Raw genomic sequence first — 15,285 nt, 5'->3', positions numbered from 1 at the left:
ACTCCGTTATCCTGTCATTCTCTTATTCTGAGAACTGGCAGCCCAGAGGTCCAGGGGAGAACGGCCAATTGGCCTCTGCAGTGGAGGGGGGTGCTAGGCGCTGTGGCCAATGGCAATTAGATCTATCACTCACTCAGGGGAAGGAGAGGCTGGAGGCCACCTGCTTGAAAAGGGGGATGGAAAGGAGTCAGGGGATGCACGGGCAATAGACAGGCAATGCCCATGCCCCCCTTTGCCCCTCTGCCCTCCATAGGCGATGAGTGCAGGTGATGAGACAAGCAGAAAATGATGCCTCTTTGGAAGCCCCTTGAGATCTCCTCAAGCACATGGCTGCTCCTGTGCGATTCTCCCAGGGGGGAATTGGCTGATCCAAAGTTTCTGCAATTCCTGCCTTCCCCCGACTGCTGGACTGGATAAAGGCCTGAGCAGGTGGCTCTTTGTGCCCGCTGCAGCAAGGTGTCAACAGTGCAATTTCATTTTCAGTTGCCACAGTTGAAGGGGAGGGGGATGTGTGCTTTTAACGTTAGACAAAACAATAAATTGTCCTGTGGGAACCAAGGTCATTGCTGCTGGGTTTTTGGCGGGCTGAGCTTTCCGTTAGAAAGCCCGCCAAAGTAGTTTATTGGGGAATATGATTAATGACATATTACTGGGGTGGGAAGCTCAACTTTGTAACCTTTGGGAGGGAACTTCAGTCTTGGTTTCACTTTTGATCGTGCTGATATTATGTAGCCAATAAATATGTTCTTTAAGGAAACCTCTTGCCTTGGAGTTCTGTTGACACAAGGATTACCTCTCACAGACCCCAGTGCTGCTGCTGACAGGGCCTAGATACAAGTTAGGATGCCCCCCACTGCCCTGCCTGGGACAAGGAGGGAGGGGACACAAAAGGGGACTTGGCTTCTCCAGGTGGGCAGGACAGGTAAGGAAGCCAGAGAGTTTTGGCAGGACAGCCGCTTCCCTTTCCCCCAATGGCCCTCCTCCTTTGGGGCTCAGTTGACCTCCTGCTCCCTTGGGGCAGGTGGGAGGAGGTTGGGTGGCCATCCTTGGCACAGCAGCTCGGTGGAGCCCTTGAAGGACACTGGAGGGGCAGGAAAGGGAGATGATGTGAGCGATGGAGGTACAAGAAAGATCTCAGCAGGGTTCGGAACAGAAGTTCCCACCCTTCTTTGTGGTGGTTGCAAAGCATCCACTGGTGGTCCCAGTTTCCACTAGAAGAGCAGTGTTGGGGGATCCCCAGTGCCAGACATTTCGGGGCAGCCCAGAGGAGTTCTGGATGAAACATGGCTGCAAGACCTGAAATTCTGCTCAGGATGGACGGGGAAGGGATGGGCCGACTCTTGGCATCGTAGGCACCAGCCTCAAGCTCTAGGTCCACCTGTTGGCACAGGACCCTTCAACTTCACTTCTGCTTCCATTTTAGGTTGGCAAAGAATGTTTATTGGTACACAAAACAGGTCAACATACAGAGGAGATTTTACAGGACAGAAACCTGCCTGTATTGGCAACTTCAAAGGAAAGAGGCAGGATCAAACTAGACCTATTCTCTGACGTACTTGAAGACAGGACAAGAAGCAACGGATGGAAACTAATCAAGGAGAGAAGCAACCTGAAACCAAGGAGGAATTTCCTGACAGTAAGGACAATTAACCAGTGGAACGGATTGCCTTCAGAAATTGTGGGTGTTCTATCACTGCAAGTTTTCAGAAGAGGTTGGACAGCCATTTGTCTGAAATGATATAGGGTCTCCTGCCTGAGCAGGGGATTGACTAGAAGGACTCCAAGGTCCTTCCCAACTCTGTTATTCTGTTAGACTGTCTCTGCCCCTTGGCCAGTCCCAGAGATCAGCCTGCCCAAATGGCGCCCAATCAAAGCATTGAGCACACCAACCAGGACACTGAAGAAATGAGGCTCCAGGAGGACTGTGGGAGTTGTGGGCATCCCAGGAAACCTTTTTCAGCTCAGCCAAGCTTCTCCTCTAGTACCGGCTACTTTTAATGCTGGACATTTCTACTTTGAACATCACCTTAAGCATGCAGAGCACCTTCAGAGTGTGGGAAGAAGCAGGGAAACCAGGGCACCATAGCTGAGCTCAATTGAAAGCCACTTTGTTCTCAGCGGGGGACAACAGAGAACTCATAGGTCCGTGGGATAGTGGCAAACCCCACCAACATTGGGGAGAGGTCGATGTCTTCAGGGGACACAGCTGATTTGAAGCGGAAATGCTGCAGGATGCTGGTGAGGAAGAGGAAGAGCTCCGCACGGGCCAGATGTTCCCCAAAACAGTAGCGCTTTCCTGCAAAAGACCAGAGCAGAGAGGCCAGTGGGCAGGAGGACCCCCTGGCAGCCTCCCCAACGGGGGTCTGAGAGCATCCATATTCTGCAGATGCAACGGAGGACTTGGGGGTCCCTTCTGTGCCTCAGCATCTCTTCCGAATTTGTGCTTTGTGGATCAAACTCACAACTGTGTCCCAGTGGGAGGAGCCAGGATGGAGTCTCTGGACCATCCCTCTACATACCAGGGAGGGGCAGGGAGGAAACAGGGGTGACCTTTGGGGGGGGGAGTTCTATGAGAGGGTTGTCAGAAGTGACTTTCTGCCATGAGAAATGGGGAGGGGGCTCACCAGTGCAGAAGGGTATGAAAGCCTCCTTCTTCTTGAACTGCCCCTTCTCATCCAGGAAGTGTTGGGGGTCAAACTCCTCAGGTCTTGCAAAATGCTTGGGGTCTCTCAATGCTGTTCCCAACATGGGGAATACCTCTGTCCCCTGCGGGCAGGAAATAAAGGAAACATCAATTACTCTAGCTGAGGATGATGGGAGGCATGATCCAACTCACACAGAAGACAGCTACCCTTGACGACTACCTTGTAGTTGTAACTGAATGTTGGGAGCAGGGATATGCCCCCCCTTAATACCTTGGGAATTGTGTATCCTCTTAACTGGACATCTTGGGTGACACGTCGTGGCAGGGCCAGGGGGAGAATGTCCCCAAATCTCTGTATCTCATGAATCACAGCTTCTGTGTAGGGCATCTGCAGCCGGTCCTCCATGCTGGGAGTCCTATTGACACCAATGACGCGGTCAATCTCCTTGTGGATCTTCTCTGGGGAGAGATCAGAAAGAGGGTGACTAGGAGCCAGAGGAGGTCCACTTCTGCCCTTCTAGTTCTGATTGGGGGACTCTACTATGCAGGAGACCATGCAACAGATATGAATTTTTCACATATTCATTCTTAGGAAAAACTAGTGGTAAGAACTGCTCAACAAGGAGTGTGTTATGGAGAGAAGAAAAGAGGAAGGGATGTGAGTTGAGAGAGGAGAACTATCTGGGGGGACTTCTTGACATGGAGTAGTGATTAAGATGATGGATCAGGACCAGGAAAGGCCAGATTCCACCCTCAGCTGGAGAACTTCCCTTGATGTCTTTATCTCCTCTTTATTAATCCTACCAACCCAGAAAGAGAGTGACTGGAACCCAAGGAGGTCCACTTCTGGCCCTCCAGTTGTGGTCTGGGGACATCACTAGCTTTCTGAGGACAGAAGAATGCCACCTAGCATGAGGAGACCATGTAACAGGTCTGAATTTCACAAACATGGTTCTTATGAAAAACTAGTGGTAAGAATTGCCTGAACAAGCAGTGTGTTATGGGGAAATGAAGAACATAGAAAAGATGTAAGCTGAGTATGCACAACTATCTTTGGGGAACTTCTTGAGTAGTGATTAAGGTAATGGATGAGGAACGAAAAGCCCAGATTCCACCCTCAGCTGGAGAAGTTCAATTAGTGACTTTGTCCAATCCTTCTCAGTTCCACCTACCCATGAAGAAAAGGTGATAGAACACCAACAAAGTCCTCAACTGCTACTTGGGAGAAGGACTTGGGCCTTGGAGGTCTCAACTGCTCCTGTTCCAACCACTGCCCTCCTCCCTAGCAGGTGGTTTTTACTCCTCTGTTGCCATGGAAATTACCTTTCACCTCTGGGTACTTCAGCAGTATCAGGAACCCATAACGCAAGGTGGTGCTGACCGTTTCCGTACCACCAATAAAGATACTAAGTGTGGTTGCGACCAGTTCCTCCATGGAGAAGAAAGAGTCAGGGTTTTTTTCTTCCTTGATGGGAGAAAAGGGCATTTTTTAAATCAAGTTTATCTCTCTAGTTCAGCCTATTGTCCATCAGGATTACAACTCCTCCCCATCTCTCCGCCAGAACAGCCAGGTCTACTAGGGAATAAGAGTCCAAATTGAGTAGCCCAGTTCTTACATCAACTTCTGAATGGCCTCAGCTACACTGATGGAGAGACGTGGAGCTCCAGGTATTCCACAGCTTTGCTAATTTGCTGATGTCCAAGCTCCTCTAGAGGTTTGGACACCCTCAACCTCGACGAGGCTGACTTTGCTGCCAACACTGGACTTTTGTTGACTTGAACTGTGGACCAGACCTTGGTTACACTCTCATCCACTAGTTTGGGCTCTTGTAGGGCAGGGATCTGGGGCGGTTCCTTTCAAGAGACTCTTGGATGGAGAATCTGCCAAAGGTTTGTATATGGTCCCATTTGAATTGGTTTATTTATTTAGTATATTGCATATCATTAATGGACTAGCAATATATATAAACATTTTACCTAGATAAGCAAAACACAATAAAATATAAATGTTAAAAAGCTGTATGTTCAAATACTGATATATGCCCTCAGCTTACAGCTGGTCACAATGTGATTTTCAGTTTATGATCTACTGCCCAGTCGCTCTTTTGACTCCTGCTATGTGGCAGCAGGATTCCAATGGGGCCTCAAAACTACAGCCCTGTTTGTAGATCTAACTGCAGCATACATATCAGGTACTCCAGCAACAATGGGATGCATGTTCAACTTGGTCTGTACTTCTGTGTGTGTGAATCATCCCATCAGCCAGCCAAGGTGTCCCCCCTTCTACCTGCAGCATTTTCACCAGGAAGCAGTCAATAAAATCCCGCGGGGAGTTGGGGTCCAGGGTCTCCTGGTGGGCTTTTGCATTCTTGGCCACAAATTCCTTCAGTTCCAAAAACATCTTGAAAGACTTTTGCTGTGAGCCAGGGAGGTGTTGCACGATTCCAAAGAAGATGTCCAAGAGCTTCAGGTTGGGTGGCAGGTTGGAGAAGGGAGGAAAGGAAGGATTTACTGGTAGAAGAAGACCCTGGCAAGTGGAGCTGGGGTGGGATGGGGGTGGGCAAGGCTTGGGAGGGAGAGGTGAAGGATCCCAGGAGATCTGTGGGCCCCTGGCCCTTCCTTCTTTCCCCAAAAGAGTTGCTCCTTCAGGTCTGCAGAAGATGGCCCTCCTTCTCACCCACCACCCACTGCAGTGCCTTGAGATTCAGAGCCTTGACCTAACAGAGATGCCTTCCCCAAGGAGGAGCAGCAGAAGGGGGGAGGTACCTGTCCCTGGGCTGAGGAGCTGAAGCGAAAAGTTTCCAGTATTCCGGTCAGCAAAGAGAGGAACTCTGGGTCTTCGTAGTCAAAGCGGTTGCCAAAGGCGATGGAGCTGATGACGTTGGACACGGAGCGGCTCAGGAAGTAGGTGGGGTCAAAGGGGGCTCCTGGGGGGAGAGAGGCCCTTCTAGATCCAAATCTCTCTCAGGGTCCCCTCAACCCCCCATGAAGGAAAAAAACAAAACTGCCCTGGCTAAACAGGCTCTGGTTGCAGATCTCCTCGGACTGGTCAGGAAAGCACAGATGCCTCCTTCAACTGGGGCAGCCTCACTCTGGGGCCATGCAGAGAGGGTGCTGGGGGACGGGGGGGCAGGAAGGCGAAATCTTCCCTTGGTGGTCTTGGTGTTGGATGGCTTAAGCCAGTTCCCCATGTGGATATTTGGGCTTCGCTGACCAGGCGTGCTCCATTTTCCTTCTTCCCCATGATTTGCCTCCTGGCCCCACTTCGGGGGGCTCCAGAAATCCACCTGCCTTTTGTACCCCTCAGGGCTTCCAGCAGGAAGTGGGCTTCCTCCAGGATCCGCTCTTCAATGGATCTCTTTCCCACCCCAAAATTCCGCAGGGTCGTGATGGTGAACTGTCGTTGTTTTTTGCTCCTTTCCCCATTGCTGAAGGCAACTCCTGCAGAACAAAAGAGCACAGGGGGGAAAGGGGGTGTTGGGACCCAAAGAAGACCTCCCAGCACTCGAATGGAAGGTAGAGATTGTCTTTCCGAGCCCTTTCTTAGAACAGAGGACAGGGAATGGGGGGGGGGCTCTCCAGGGATATTGAAAATTGGCTTAGGGTAGGAACAACCATCCTGGAACAATAGGGATGTCCCAGGCCTTCTTCTCAGTGCAGGGGACATCAAATACAGCTTCCCCCACAGCTCCCTTGAGGTCAACCATCACCAAATCTGGACCATACCGTGACCCCGCATGATCCAGTCAAATGTGCCTTGCTGCCCCCGATCCCGGAAGTCGTTCCCCTGATCCACCAGGGCCTCCTTAATGGCCTCGTAGCTACACAGCACCACGATGCACCGGGGACCCAGCTGGAGCGTGTAGACCGGCCCATACTTTTCGCTCAGCTGCCAGAGAAACAGGGAAACAGAAGGGGAGAGAACTGACCGGCAGAACTCAATTGGTCCTCACGAGCATCCTCCCCAGCTGACCAGCTATGACCCTGGGCAGAAACTGCTGGGCAGAGATGATCTCAGTGGGGAAATCCATGGGGTGGGGTTCCTGCCACAGGTTATGTTTATTCAACAACAGGGGTTTCGCTCCAGGGACTCTCAGATGCTGGGGAGGAGGGCTGTTTTGCCCCTCTCTAGGAGGGGGTTAGATGTCAGAACCCATATTCTAAAGGGACTGTTTTCTATCTTTAACTCAAACTCTACTCTCTCTATATTCTGGGTTCTGCCAGGCTCCCGGAGGGGAGTGGGGAAAAGCACTGCGGGTTATTGTTCTGTTTTCCTCTATTGCTGCACTTTAACAGTGTTTCTGCATACTTCCTCTGTGAACTATCTTTCCCCTTGATGTCAGCTGGGGGGGGGGGAGAAGAAAAGAATGTGCCTCCAGCAACTGGTTTATCTCTGTTTGGGAATGGAAGATGAGAAGAGCCGAGGAAACATCGCTGCAACCCTGAGACAGCCGGGCATTATCTGCTCTTTCCCACAATCCTGTCAAGCTCTTCGGAAGAGGAGGTGGTGACAGAACGCCATCACAAGCCTAGGTGGTCGATGGGCGTTGTGAAGAAGGACGACTGGGAGAAGGTAACACTCAGACGGGGCAGTCATCAACCCGACTGGAAGGAGGAGATGAAAAGGTCTCTCCATCTCAGCGAGGACGAGGAGGATCGGCCGGGACATTCCAGCTGGTTGCTGGAACAGGCAATCGGCATGATGAAGATGGCCCTTGACTCCATGAAGGAGGAGAAAGCCGAATCCTACCGAGGCATCATCTGCCTGGGATCCAGCAGTAGAGGAAATGAAGTGGAGCCTGAACCCAAAGTTCCAGACCCATCTGATGGAACAACTGAACTCACCGCGGTTGCCGCTGCAGCACCCACCCCTCATCACATAGAAGCCACAGACAGAGAGGGGAGAAAACACAAACGGAAGAAGAGGCAACGGTCCATCCAGAAGTTCCCTCCACTCGATGTGAAGTTCCGTGGGGAGCAGCGGCACCTGGGATTCTTCCTAACCCAGGTACTAAACTATATGGAGGAGTATGGCAGGGACATCCCCACTGACCGTGCCAGAGTCCACATGGTGCAAGCCGCCTTGGATGGCATTGCAGCGGACTGGGTCGTAGACCTCCATGATGCTGATGCCCTGGCGCTACTGAATTTCAACCAATTCATGGTCTCCCTCAGGCACAGGTTCGAAGATCCATTGGCTGACCGGAAAGTCCGAGAGCGGATAAAGACAGGGAAGCAAGGCAGACGGCCAGTGGCGGAATACACCCAAGAATTCCGAACCCTGGCCAGCAAACTGAAGTGGCCGGAGGACATCCTGCTTAGCCATTTCAAAGATGGCTTAAAGTATGACCTCTACGATGCCTGCCTCCCTCGGGGAGATCCTCACCGGCTGCAAGATTGGTACGCCCTAGCCAAGGAAGCCGAGATTGACTTAGGCAAGAGGCATCGCAGAGGAGGAAGACCCTGGGGGAAATCGCCACAGGAGCTGACCCGCGAGTTAGCAAAGCAGCCAGCAACCTCCAAAAGAACCACCGGGTGTTTCAAATGTGGCAAGGAAGGGCATCGCGCAGCCAAATGCCGCTCCCGCACCCCGACTGGAAAACCAACCAAACCCCGGCTGTGACCAACCACCTAAGCAATCCGATTCCTCTTCTTCCATCCTAGGTCCTTCTGAAGAGGGAAACAGGGAGAGTCCCACTCAAGCTTTGGGGTCCCGGGCTCCCCCAGCCAGCTGGCCTTTGATGCTGGTAGTCCAAGGCCAGCAAGGACCACTTGAGCTGGTCATGGGGAAGGCAGGAAGGAGCAGGCGGAAGGGCAGGGCATGGGGGTGCAGGGGGAGGGAGGGGCTTACCTTGATGAGTGAATTGGGCAGGTTGTTTTGGTCTATCCAGAGCAGGTTCCCAATCAGGGGGAGGGGCGTGGGTCCAGGGGGCATCTTGCCCCTTCGGCGCATTTGCTGCCAAGAGGAGAGGATCAGGAGGCCGGCCAGGGAGAGGGCCAGGAAGAGGGTCCCTGCTCCCAGGAGATCCATGAGGATGGGCAGCTCCAGCACTTGCCAGGTGCTGCTGTGGAGAGAGTGTCAGCCTGGCTCTCCAGGGACCTAATATAGGATCCGGAAAGAAATGCAACGCCCACCTCATCATCCAGGTTGTGCAACAGCCCGGGTCCCTTCCAAGCCAGGCAGGAGAGTGATGCCAGCCTACAGCGCATTTCTGCCAATTCATATATATTCAAATTGTAGGTGGAGGCTGCTCCAGAGCCAAACGGGGGGTGGGGGGTGGGGGGGGGTGTTGCTTCAAAACATAACTCAAACAATAGTTTTGTTCTTTAATTACAGGTTTAATTAAAGCTTGCAGGAACATCAATAATCACGTGCATCAAAGACCACCATAGTGACCTCCTGTGCCTCAGAAAGTTATTGTGCAGTTGATGCAACTTAAAGATGTTTTGGGGTGTGTGTGGAGAAAGGGGAGGTTTCCTCTGAGCATGGAGGTTGCTTCATCCAGGGCAGAAACCAGGAGGCTGATGCCAGGTTGGATGGGGTGAGGGGCTGCAGAGGGACCGTGAATATGCCGGCCAAGGAACGTTCATAGATTGAACTTTGGGTCAACTCCAAAGTGCTTTTACAGATGCAGCAGAGAACCTGCAGCCCAGAGATGCAGGTGGGAATGGCCATTGGCCTCTGCAGGGGAGGGATTCATTAGGAGCCGTGGCCAATGGGTGTTGCTCTCCCAGGGGGAAGGAGAGTCTGGAGACCTTGGAAGAGGGTGACGGAAAGGAGCCAGGATATTGCTCGGATCAGGTGTCAGTTTGAGTCCTGGCATGCAGCAGGTCCACTGGAGATACCCGAGGAATGGACTTGCCAGATTATCTGGGAATGGTTTGACCCTGTTGATCCTGAGGAAGTGGACAGGATCCTTTGGGCTGTTAAGGCAGCTTATTAGAACCTTGTCCCTCCTGGTTGGTGAAAGCCTCCAGGACGCTGACCTGCAGGTGGGTCCAAGCAGTAAGTAATGCATCAATGCAAGAGGGGGTGTTTCTGGCACCATTCAAAGAGGCCTTGGTGCCCCCCTCCTCAAGAAACCATCACTGGACTCCAGTTCTCTGGACAATATTCGCCCAATGTGTCCCCTCTCTAAGGAAGGTGTTGGAACAAGCGATTGCCTTGCAGCTCCAGAGGGTCCTGGATGAAACGGATTATCAGTCAGGATTCAGGCTGGGTTATGGAATGGAAACATCATGGGAGAAAAGCCTTTTTCACTGTGGCCCCCTCCCTGTGGAAGACTTTGCACCAGAGGCGAGAACTGCCCTCCCCTTGGACCTTCTGGAAGGGGATCAAAACTGGCTTTGCCAACTTGGCCTGGGCCCCCGATAGGGACGCTCACTGCTGGAAGTGTCTGATTGGGTAAAAAGAGCTGATCCCTGCCCCATCCAGCCCTCAGCCCTCTTGGTTGTGGTTTTTGTGTAGTTCTTTATAATATTTTAACTCTGTGTGGTTTTAATTTTTAATTACTTTTGACTTGAAAGCTTCCCAGAAACACCTCATAGGGGAGATGGACGGTATAATAATTTAATTAATAAATAAAAATAGATGAATAAATGCCCCCCCACCCCTCTCCACAAGCGATGTGTGCAGCTGATGAGCCAAGGGGAACCTGCCATCCTCTCTGGAAACCCCTCCAGACCTCCTCGAGCACACGGCGGTCCTGGGTGAGTGTCGCAGGTGGGAATTGGCTGGAGTTGATCCAAAGTGCCCTCCCCTGATCGCTGGACTGGCCAAAGGCCTGAGCAAGCAGTTTTTGCACCCACTGCAGCAAGGGTTATTTTTCACACACCTCAGCGCTGCTGCTGACAGAGGCTGGGGAAATATTAGGATGCCCCCCACTGCCCTGCCAAGAAAAAGGGGGAGGGGCTTCCAGTGGCAGAGACATAAAAGAGGACTTGGCAGACCAGGCGAGGGAGGCAGTGAGGATGGGCAGGACTGCAGTTTATCTTTCCCTCAATGACCCTCCTTTTGGGGGGCTCAGCTGCCCTCCTGCTCCCTTGGAAGCAGGCAGGTGGAGGCTGGGTGGCCCATCCCTGGCACAGCAGTATCCTTGGACACCTAAGATGCCACAGCCCCTTCTGGGTCTGGTGAAGAAGCTCCTCTGTCAAGGTCTGAGCAGGCATTGACCAACAGAAAAGCCATGGCAGCCCCTGAAGGTGCCTGCAAGGGAGCAGCCCACTCCTCTAGGGTGGAGGCAGGAGAAGCAGGCGAAATAAGGCAAAAGTGGGGTGGCCTTTGGTCAAAAGAAGTCTTGGATTATTGTGGATGAACTTCAAAGAGGGCAGTGCAAGCAGATGCTCATTGCAAAGGCTTTTCGGCTGCTCCTTTCCCAGGTAGCCTGGAAGGGATTCCTCAAGGGCAGAAGAGTCTGAAATGCTGCTCAGGAAGGACGAGGAAAGGACAGGCCGGCCCTTGGCACCGACTGGCCCCAGCCTCAAGCTCCACCTGCTGGCACAGGACCCTTCAACTTCCCCTCCGCTTCCATTTTAGGCTGGCAAAGAATGTTTATTCGTATACAGAACAGGTCAACATAGAGAGGAGATTTTACGAAACAGAAACCCGCCTGAGTTGGGAACTTCAAAGGAGAGAGGCAGGATCGAACTAGACTGTCTGAGAAGGAGGGAGACCAGGGACCACGGAGGCACAGAGGTTGGGGTACAGGAGCAGGAGCCGCAGTGCAATGCAAGGGAGGGGGTGCCCGTAGGTGCCAGGCTCTCTGCAGATGGAGAGGCGGCTGCGGTGCCCTCAGCAGGAGAGGCATGTCCTTAGAGGGCACCTCCTGCAGCCAGAAGGAATTGTCAGGGTGGGAGCAGAGGCAGAAAGGAACGTTGCAAATGCTCCAGAGGGCCCCCCACTCAGCGGGGGACGACTGAGACCTCATAGATCCGTGGGATAGTGGCAAACCCCACCAACATTGGGGAGAGGTCGATGTCTTCAGGGGTCACAGCTGATTTGAAGCGGAAATGCTGCAGGATGCTGGTGAGGAAGAGGAAGAGCTCAGCACGGGCCAGATTTTCTCCGAAGCAGGAGCGCTTTCCTGCAAAAGACCAGAGCAGAGAGGCCAGTGGGCAGGAGGACCCCCTGGCAGCCTCCCCAATGGGGGTCTGAGAGCATCCATATTCTGCAGATGCAACGGAGGACTTGGGGGTCCCTTCTGTGCCTCAGCATCTCTTCTGAATTTGTGCTTTGTGGATTTAATTCACAACTGTGTCTGAGGAAGGGGGGCTCACCAATGCAGAAGGGTATGAAAGCCTCCTTCTTCTTGAACTGCCCCTTCTCATCCAGGAAGTGTTGGGGGTCAAACTCCTCAGGTCTTGCAAAATGTTTGGGGTCTCTCAATGCTGTTCCCAACATGGGGAATACCTCTGTCCCCTGCGGGCAGGAAATAAAGGAAGCATCAATTACTCTGGCTGAGGATGATGGGAGGCATGATCCAACTCACACAGAAGACAGCTACCCTTGAAGACTATCTTGTAGTTGTAACTGAATGGTGAGAGCGGACATATTCTCTCCCCCCCCAAATACCTTGGGAATTGTGTATCCTCTTAACTGGACTTCTCGGGTGACACGCCGTGGCAGGGCCATGGGTAATAGGTCCCCAAATCTCTGTATCTCATGAATCACAGCTTCTGTGTAGGGCATCTGCAGCCGGTCCTCCATGGTGGGAGTCCTATTGACACCAATGACGTGATCAATCTCCTCATGGATCTTCTCTGGGGAGAGATCAGAAAGAGGGTAACTAGGAGCCAGAGGAGGTCCACTTCTGCCCTTCTAGTTCTGATTGGGGGACCCAGCAGCTTCCTGAGGAGGCAGGAATGCCACCCAGCATGCAGGAGACCATGTGATGGATCTGAATTTTTCAAGGAAGTTTAGTTAAGGAGCCAGAGGAGGTCCACTTCTGGCCCTCCAGTTTTGATCGTGGGACACCAGGAAGACCACCCAGCATGCAGGAGACCACATGATGGATCTGAATTTCACAAGGAAGGTCTCAATTGCTCCTGTTCCAACCACTGCCCTGCTCCTCTGTTGCCATGGAAATTACCTTCCACCTCTGGATACTTCAGCAGCATCAGGAACCCATAACGCAAGGTGGTGCTGACCGTTTCGGTACCACCAAAGAAGATATTAAGCGTGGTTGCAACCAGTTCCTCCATGGAGAAGAAAGAGTCAGGGTTTTTTTCTTCCTTGTTGAGAGAAAAGGGAACTTTTATCCAGTTTATCTCTCTAGTTCAGCCTATTGTCCACCAGGATTACAACTCCCCCCTCCCCATCAGCCAGCACAGCCATCCTCTTGACTGAAGGTCTGCTTGGGAGTAAGAGGCAAAATTGAGTAGCCCAGTTCTTCCATATTATTCTGAATGGCCCCAGCTACACTTAGGGAGAGACGTGGAGCTCCAGGTATTCCACGGATTTCCTAATTTATTGATGTCTGAACTTCTCTAGACGTCTGGACAGCCTGAACCTTGACAAGGCTGACCTTGCTGTCAACACTGGACTATTGTTGACTTGAACTGTGGACCAGACCTTGGCTAACTCTTATCCACTGTTTCTGGCTCTTGTAGGTCAGGAATCTGGGGCAGGTCCATTCCAGACAGCCTTGGATGGAATATCTCTCAAAGGTATTTCTGTATGCATTAAACATCAAATGACCTGGTCAAGGTGTCCCCCCCTTCTACCTGCAGCATTTTCACCAGGTAGCAGTCAATGAAATCCCGTGGGGAGTTGGGGTCCAGGGTCTCCTGGTGGGCTTTTGCCTTCTTGGCCACAAATTTCTTCAGTTCTGAAAACTTCTTGAAAAACCTTTGCTTTAAGCCAGGGAGATGTTGCACAATTCCAAAGAAGATGTCCAAGAGCTGCAGGTTGGGTGGCAAGTTGGAGAAGAGCAGAAAGGAAGGAGTTACTGGTAGAAGAAGACCCTGGCATGTGGAGCTGCGGTGGGATGGGGGTGGGCAAGACCTGGGAGGAGGAGGTGAAAGATCCCAGCACATCTGTTGGCCCTGACCCTTCCTTCTTCGCCAAGTAAGTTGCTCCTTCAGGTCCACAGAAAAAGGTCCTCCTTCACCAGTGGGAGAGGAGAACCAACCATTGGCCCTGAAACCATTCTTTGTACACTCACCCACTGCAGTACCTTGAGATTCAGAGCCCCCACAGATGCCTTCCCCAAGGAGAAGCAGCAGAAGGGGGGAGGTACCTGCCCCTGTGCTGAGGATGCGAAGCAGAAGACCTCTGTCATGATGGTCAGCAAAGAGAGGAACTCCGGATCTTCGTAGTCAAAGCGGTTGCCAAAGGTGATGGAGCTGATGACGTTGGACACGGAGCGGCTCAGGAAGTAGGTGGGGTTAAAGGGGGCTCCTGGGGGGAGAGAGGCCCTTCTAGACCCAAAGCTCTCTCAGGGTCCCCTCATCCCCCCGTGAAGGAAAAAAACAAAACCGCCCTGGCTAAACAGGCTCTGGTTGCAGATCTCCTTGGACTGGTCAGGAAAGCACGGATGCCTCCTTCAACTGGGCCAGCCTCACTCTGGGGCCATGCAGAGAGGGTGCTGGGGGGCGGGGGGCATGAAGGGGAGTCTTCCCTTGGTGGTCTTGGTGTTGGATGGCTTAAGCCAGTTCCCCATTTGGATATTTGGGCTTCGCTGACCAGGCGTGCTCCATTTTCCTTCTTCCCCGTGATTTGCCTCCTGGCCCCACTTCGGGGGGCTCCAGAAATCCACCTGCCTTTTGTGCCCCTCAGGGCTTCCAGCAGGAAGTGGGCTTCCTCCAGGATCTGCTCTTCGATAGATCTCTTTCCCACCCCAAAATCCCGAAGGGTCATGATGGAGAACCGTCGTTGTTGTTTGGCCTTTTCTCCACTCGTGAAAACAACTCCTGCAGATCAAAAGAGAAGGGGGGGAAAGGCGTGTTGGGAACCCGAAAGACCTCCCAGTAGACACAAGATTGTCCAGAGTGCTGCTTGAAGGAAGCTCCTTCTGAGCACTTCATAGAACTGAGGCAGTGCAGAACTGCCTCCCTGGAGGAAAGAGAATAGGGTCTCTCAGGGTTTCTTGAAAGGTGGGTCATGATGTGGGCTGACCATTCTGGAATCAGAGGGATGGTCAAAACTTCCTGGTCAACACAAGAGATATCAAATAGAGCTTCCACTACAGATGGATGCCTCAATGAAACCATCATGATTTGTTGTGGGACTGAGAGCCTGGACTGTACCCTGATCTTCAAAGATCCAGTCAAAAATGGCCTGCTGCCCCCGGTCCCGGAACTCGTTCCCCTGGTCCACCAGGGCCTCCTTAATGGCCTCGTAGCCACGCAGCACCACGATACGCCGGGGACCCAGCTGGAGCGTGTAGACCGGCCCGTACTTTTCGCTCAGCTGCCAGAGAAACAGGGAAAGAGAAGGGGAGAGAACTGACCGGCAGAACTCAATTGGTCCTCACGAGCATCCTCCCCCAGCTGACCAGCTGTGACCCTGGGCAGAAGCTGCTCATCATCATTAGGTTTGAAAGACAGCAGAGGGTCAATCCTCAGGACCCACAGATGCTGGGGAAGAGGGCTGTTTGCCCCACAGTAGGTTGAGGTTCTCATTCCTGGCTAAGAGACCCCTC

The 15,285-nt window shown here is 52.5% G+C and overlaps 2 protein-coding genes across 2 annotated transcripts in view; both read right to left on the bottom strand.

The window, feature by feature from the left end:
* Positions 1–2,114: 2,114 nt before the first annotated feature.
* Positions 2,115–8,675, bottom strand: LOC107285663 (cytochrome P450 2A13-like). Its single transcript, XM_015813878.1, has 9 exons — positions 8,496–8,675; positions 6,371–6,533; positions 5,936–6,085; positions 5,411–5,571; positions 4,932–5,108; positions 3,968–4,109; positions 2,916–3,103; positions 2,625–2,766; positions 2,115–2,296 (listed from the first exon to the last, which is right to left on the bottom strand). Exons 1-9 carry the CDS (start codon positions 8,673–8,675, stop codon positions 2,115–2,117), a joined length of 1,485 nt encoding a protein of 494 aa, XP_015669364.1.
* Positions 8,676–11,503: 2,828 nt separating this feature from the next.
* Positions 11,504–15,285, bottom strand: part of LOC107285660 (cytochrome P450 2A6-like) — a 4,665-nt gene continuing 883 nt past the window's right edge. The window contains exons 2-9 of the mRNA XM_015813874.1: positions 14,891–15,053; positions 14,405–14,554; positions 13,882–14,042; positions 13,367–13,543; positions 12,733–12,874; positions 12,216–12,403; positions 11,921–12,062; positions 11,504–11,727 (exon numbers count right to left, since the gene is read on the bottom strand). Of these exons, the coding sequence (XP_015669360.1) occupies positions 11,546–11,727; positions 11,921–12,062; positions 12,216–12,403; positions 12,733–12,874; positions 13,367–13,543; positions 13,882–14,042; positions 14,405–14,554; positions 14,891–15,053 (1,305 nt within the window). The 3' untranslated portion in view covers positions 11,504–11,545. The remainder of the gene's footprint in view (positions 11,728–11,920; positions 12,063–12,215; positions 12,404–12,732; positions 12,875–13,366; positions 13,544–13,881; positions 14,043–14,404; positions 14,555–14,890; positions 15,054–15,285) is intronic.

The sequence above is a fragment of the Protobothrops mucrosquamatus genome, unplaced genomic scaffold (genome assembly GCF_001527695.2).
Source record: "Protobothrops mucrosquamatus isolate PMUCROS unplaced genomic scaffold, P.Mucros_1.0 scaffold201, whole genome shotgun sequence".
NCBI lineage: Eukaryota > Metazoa > Chordata > Lepidosauria > Squamata > Viperidae > Protobothrops > Protobothrops mucrosquamatus.
The sequence above is the reverse complement of the archived record's forward strand: the minus strand, read 5'-3'. Positions and strand labels throughout refer to the sequence as shown.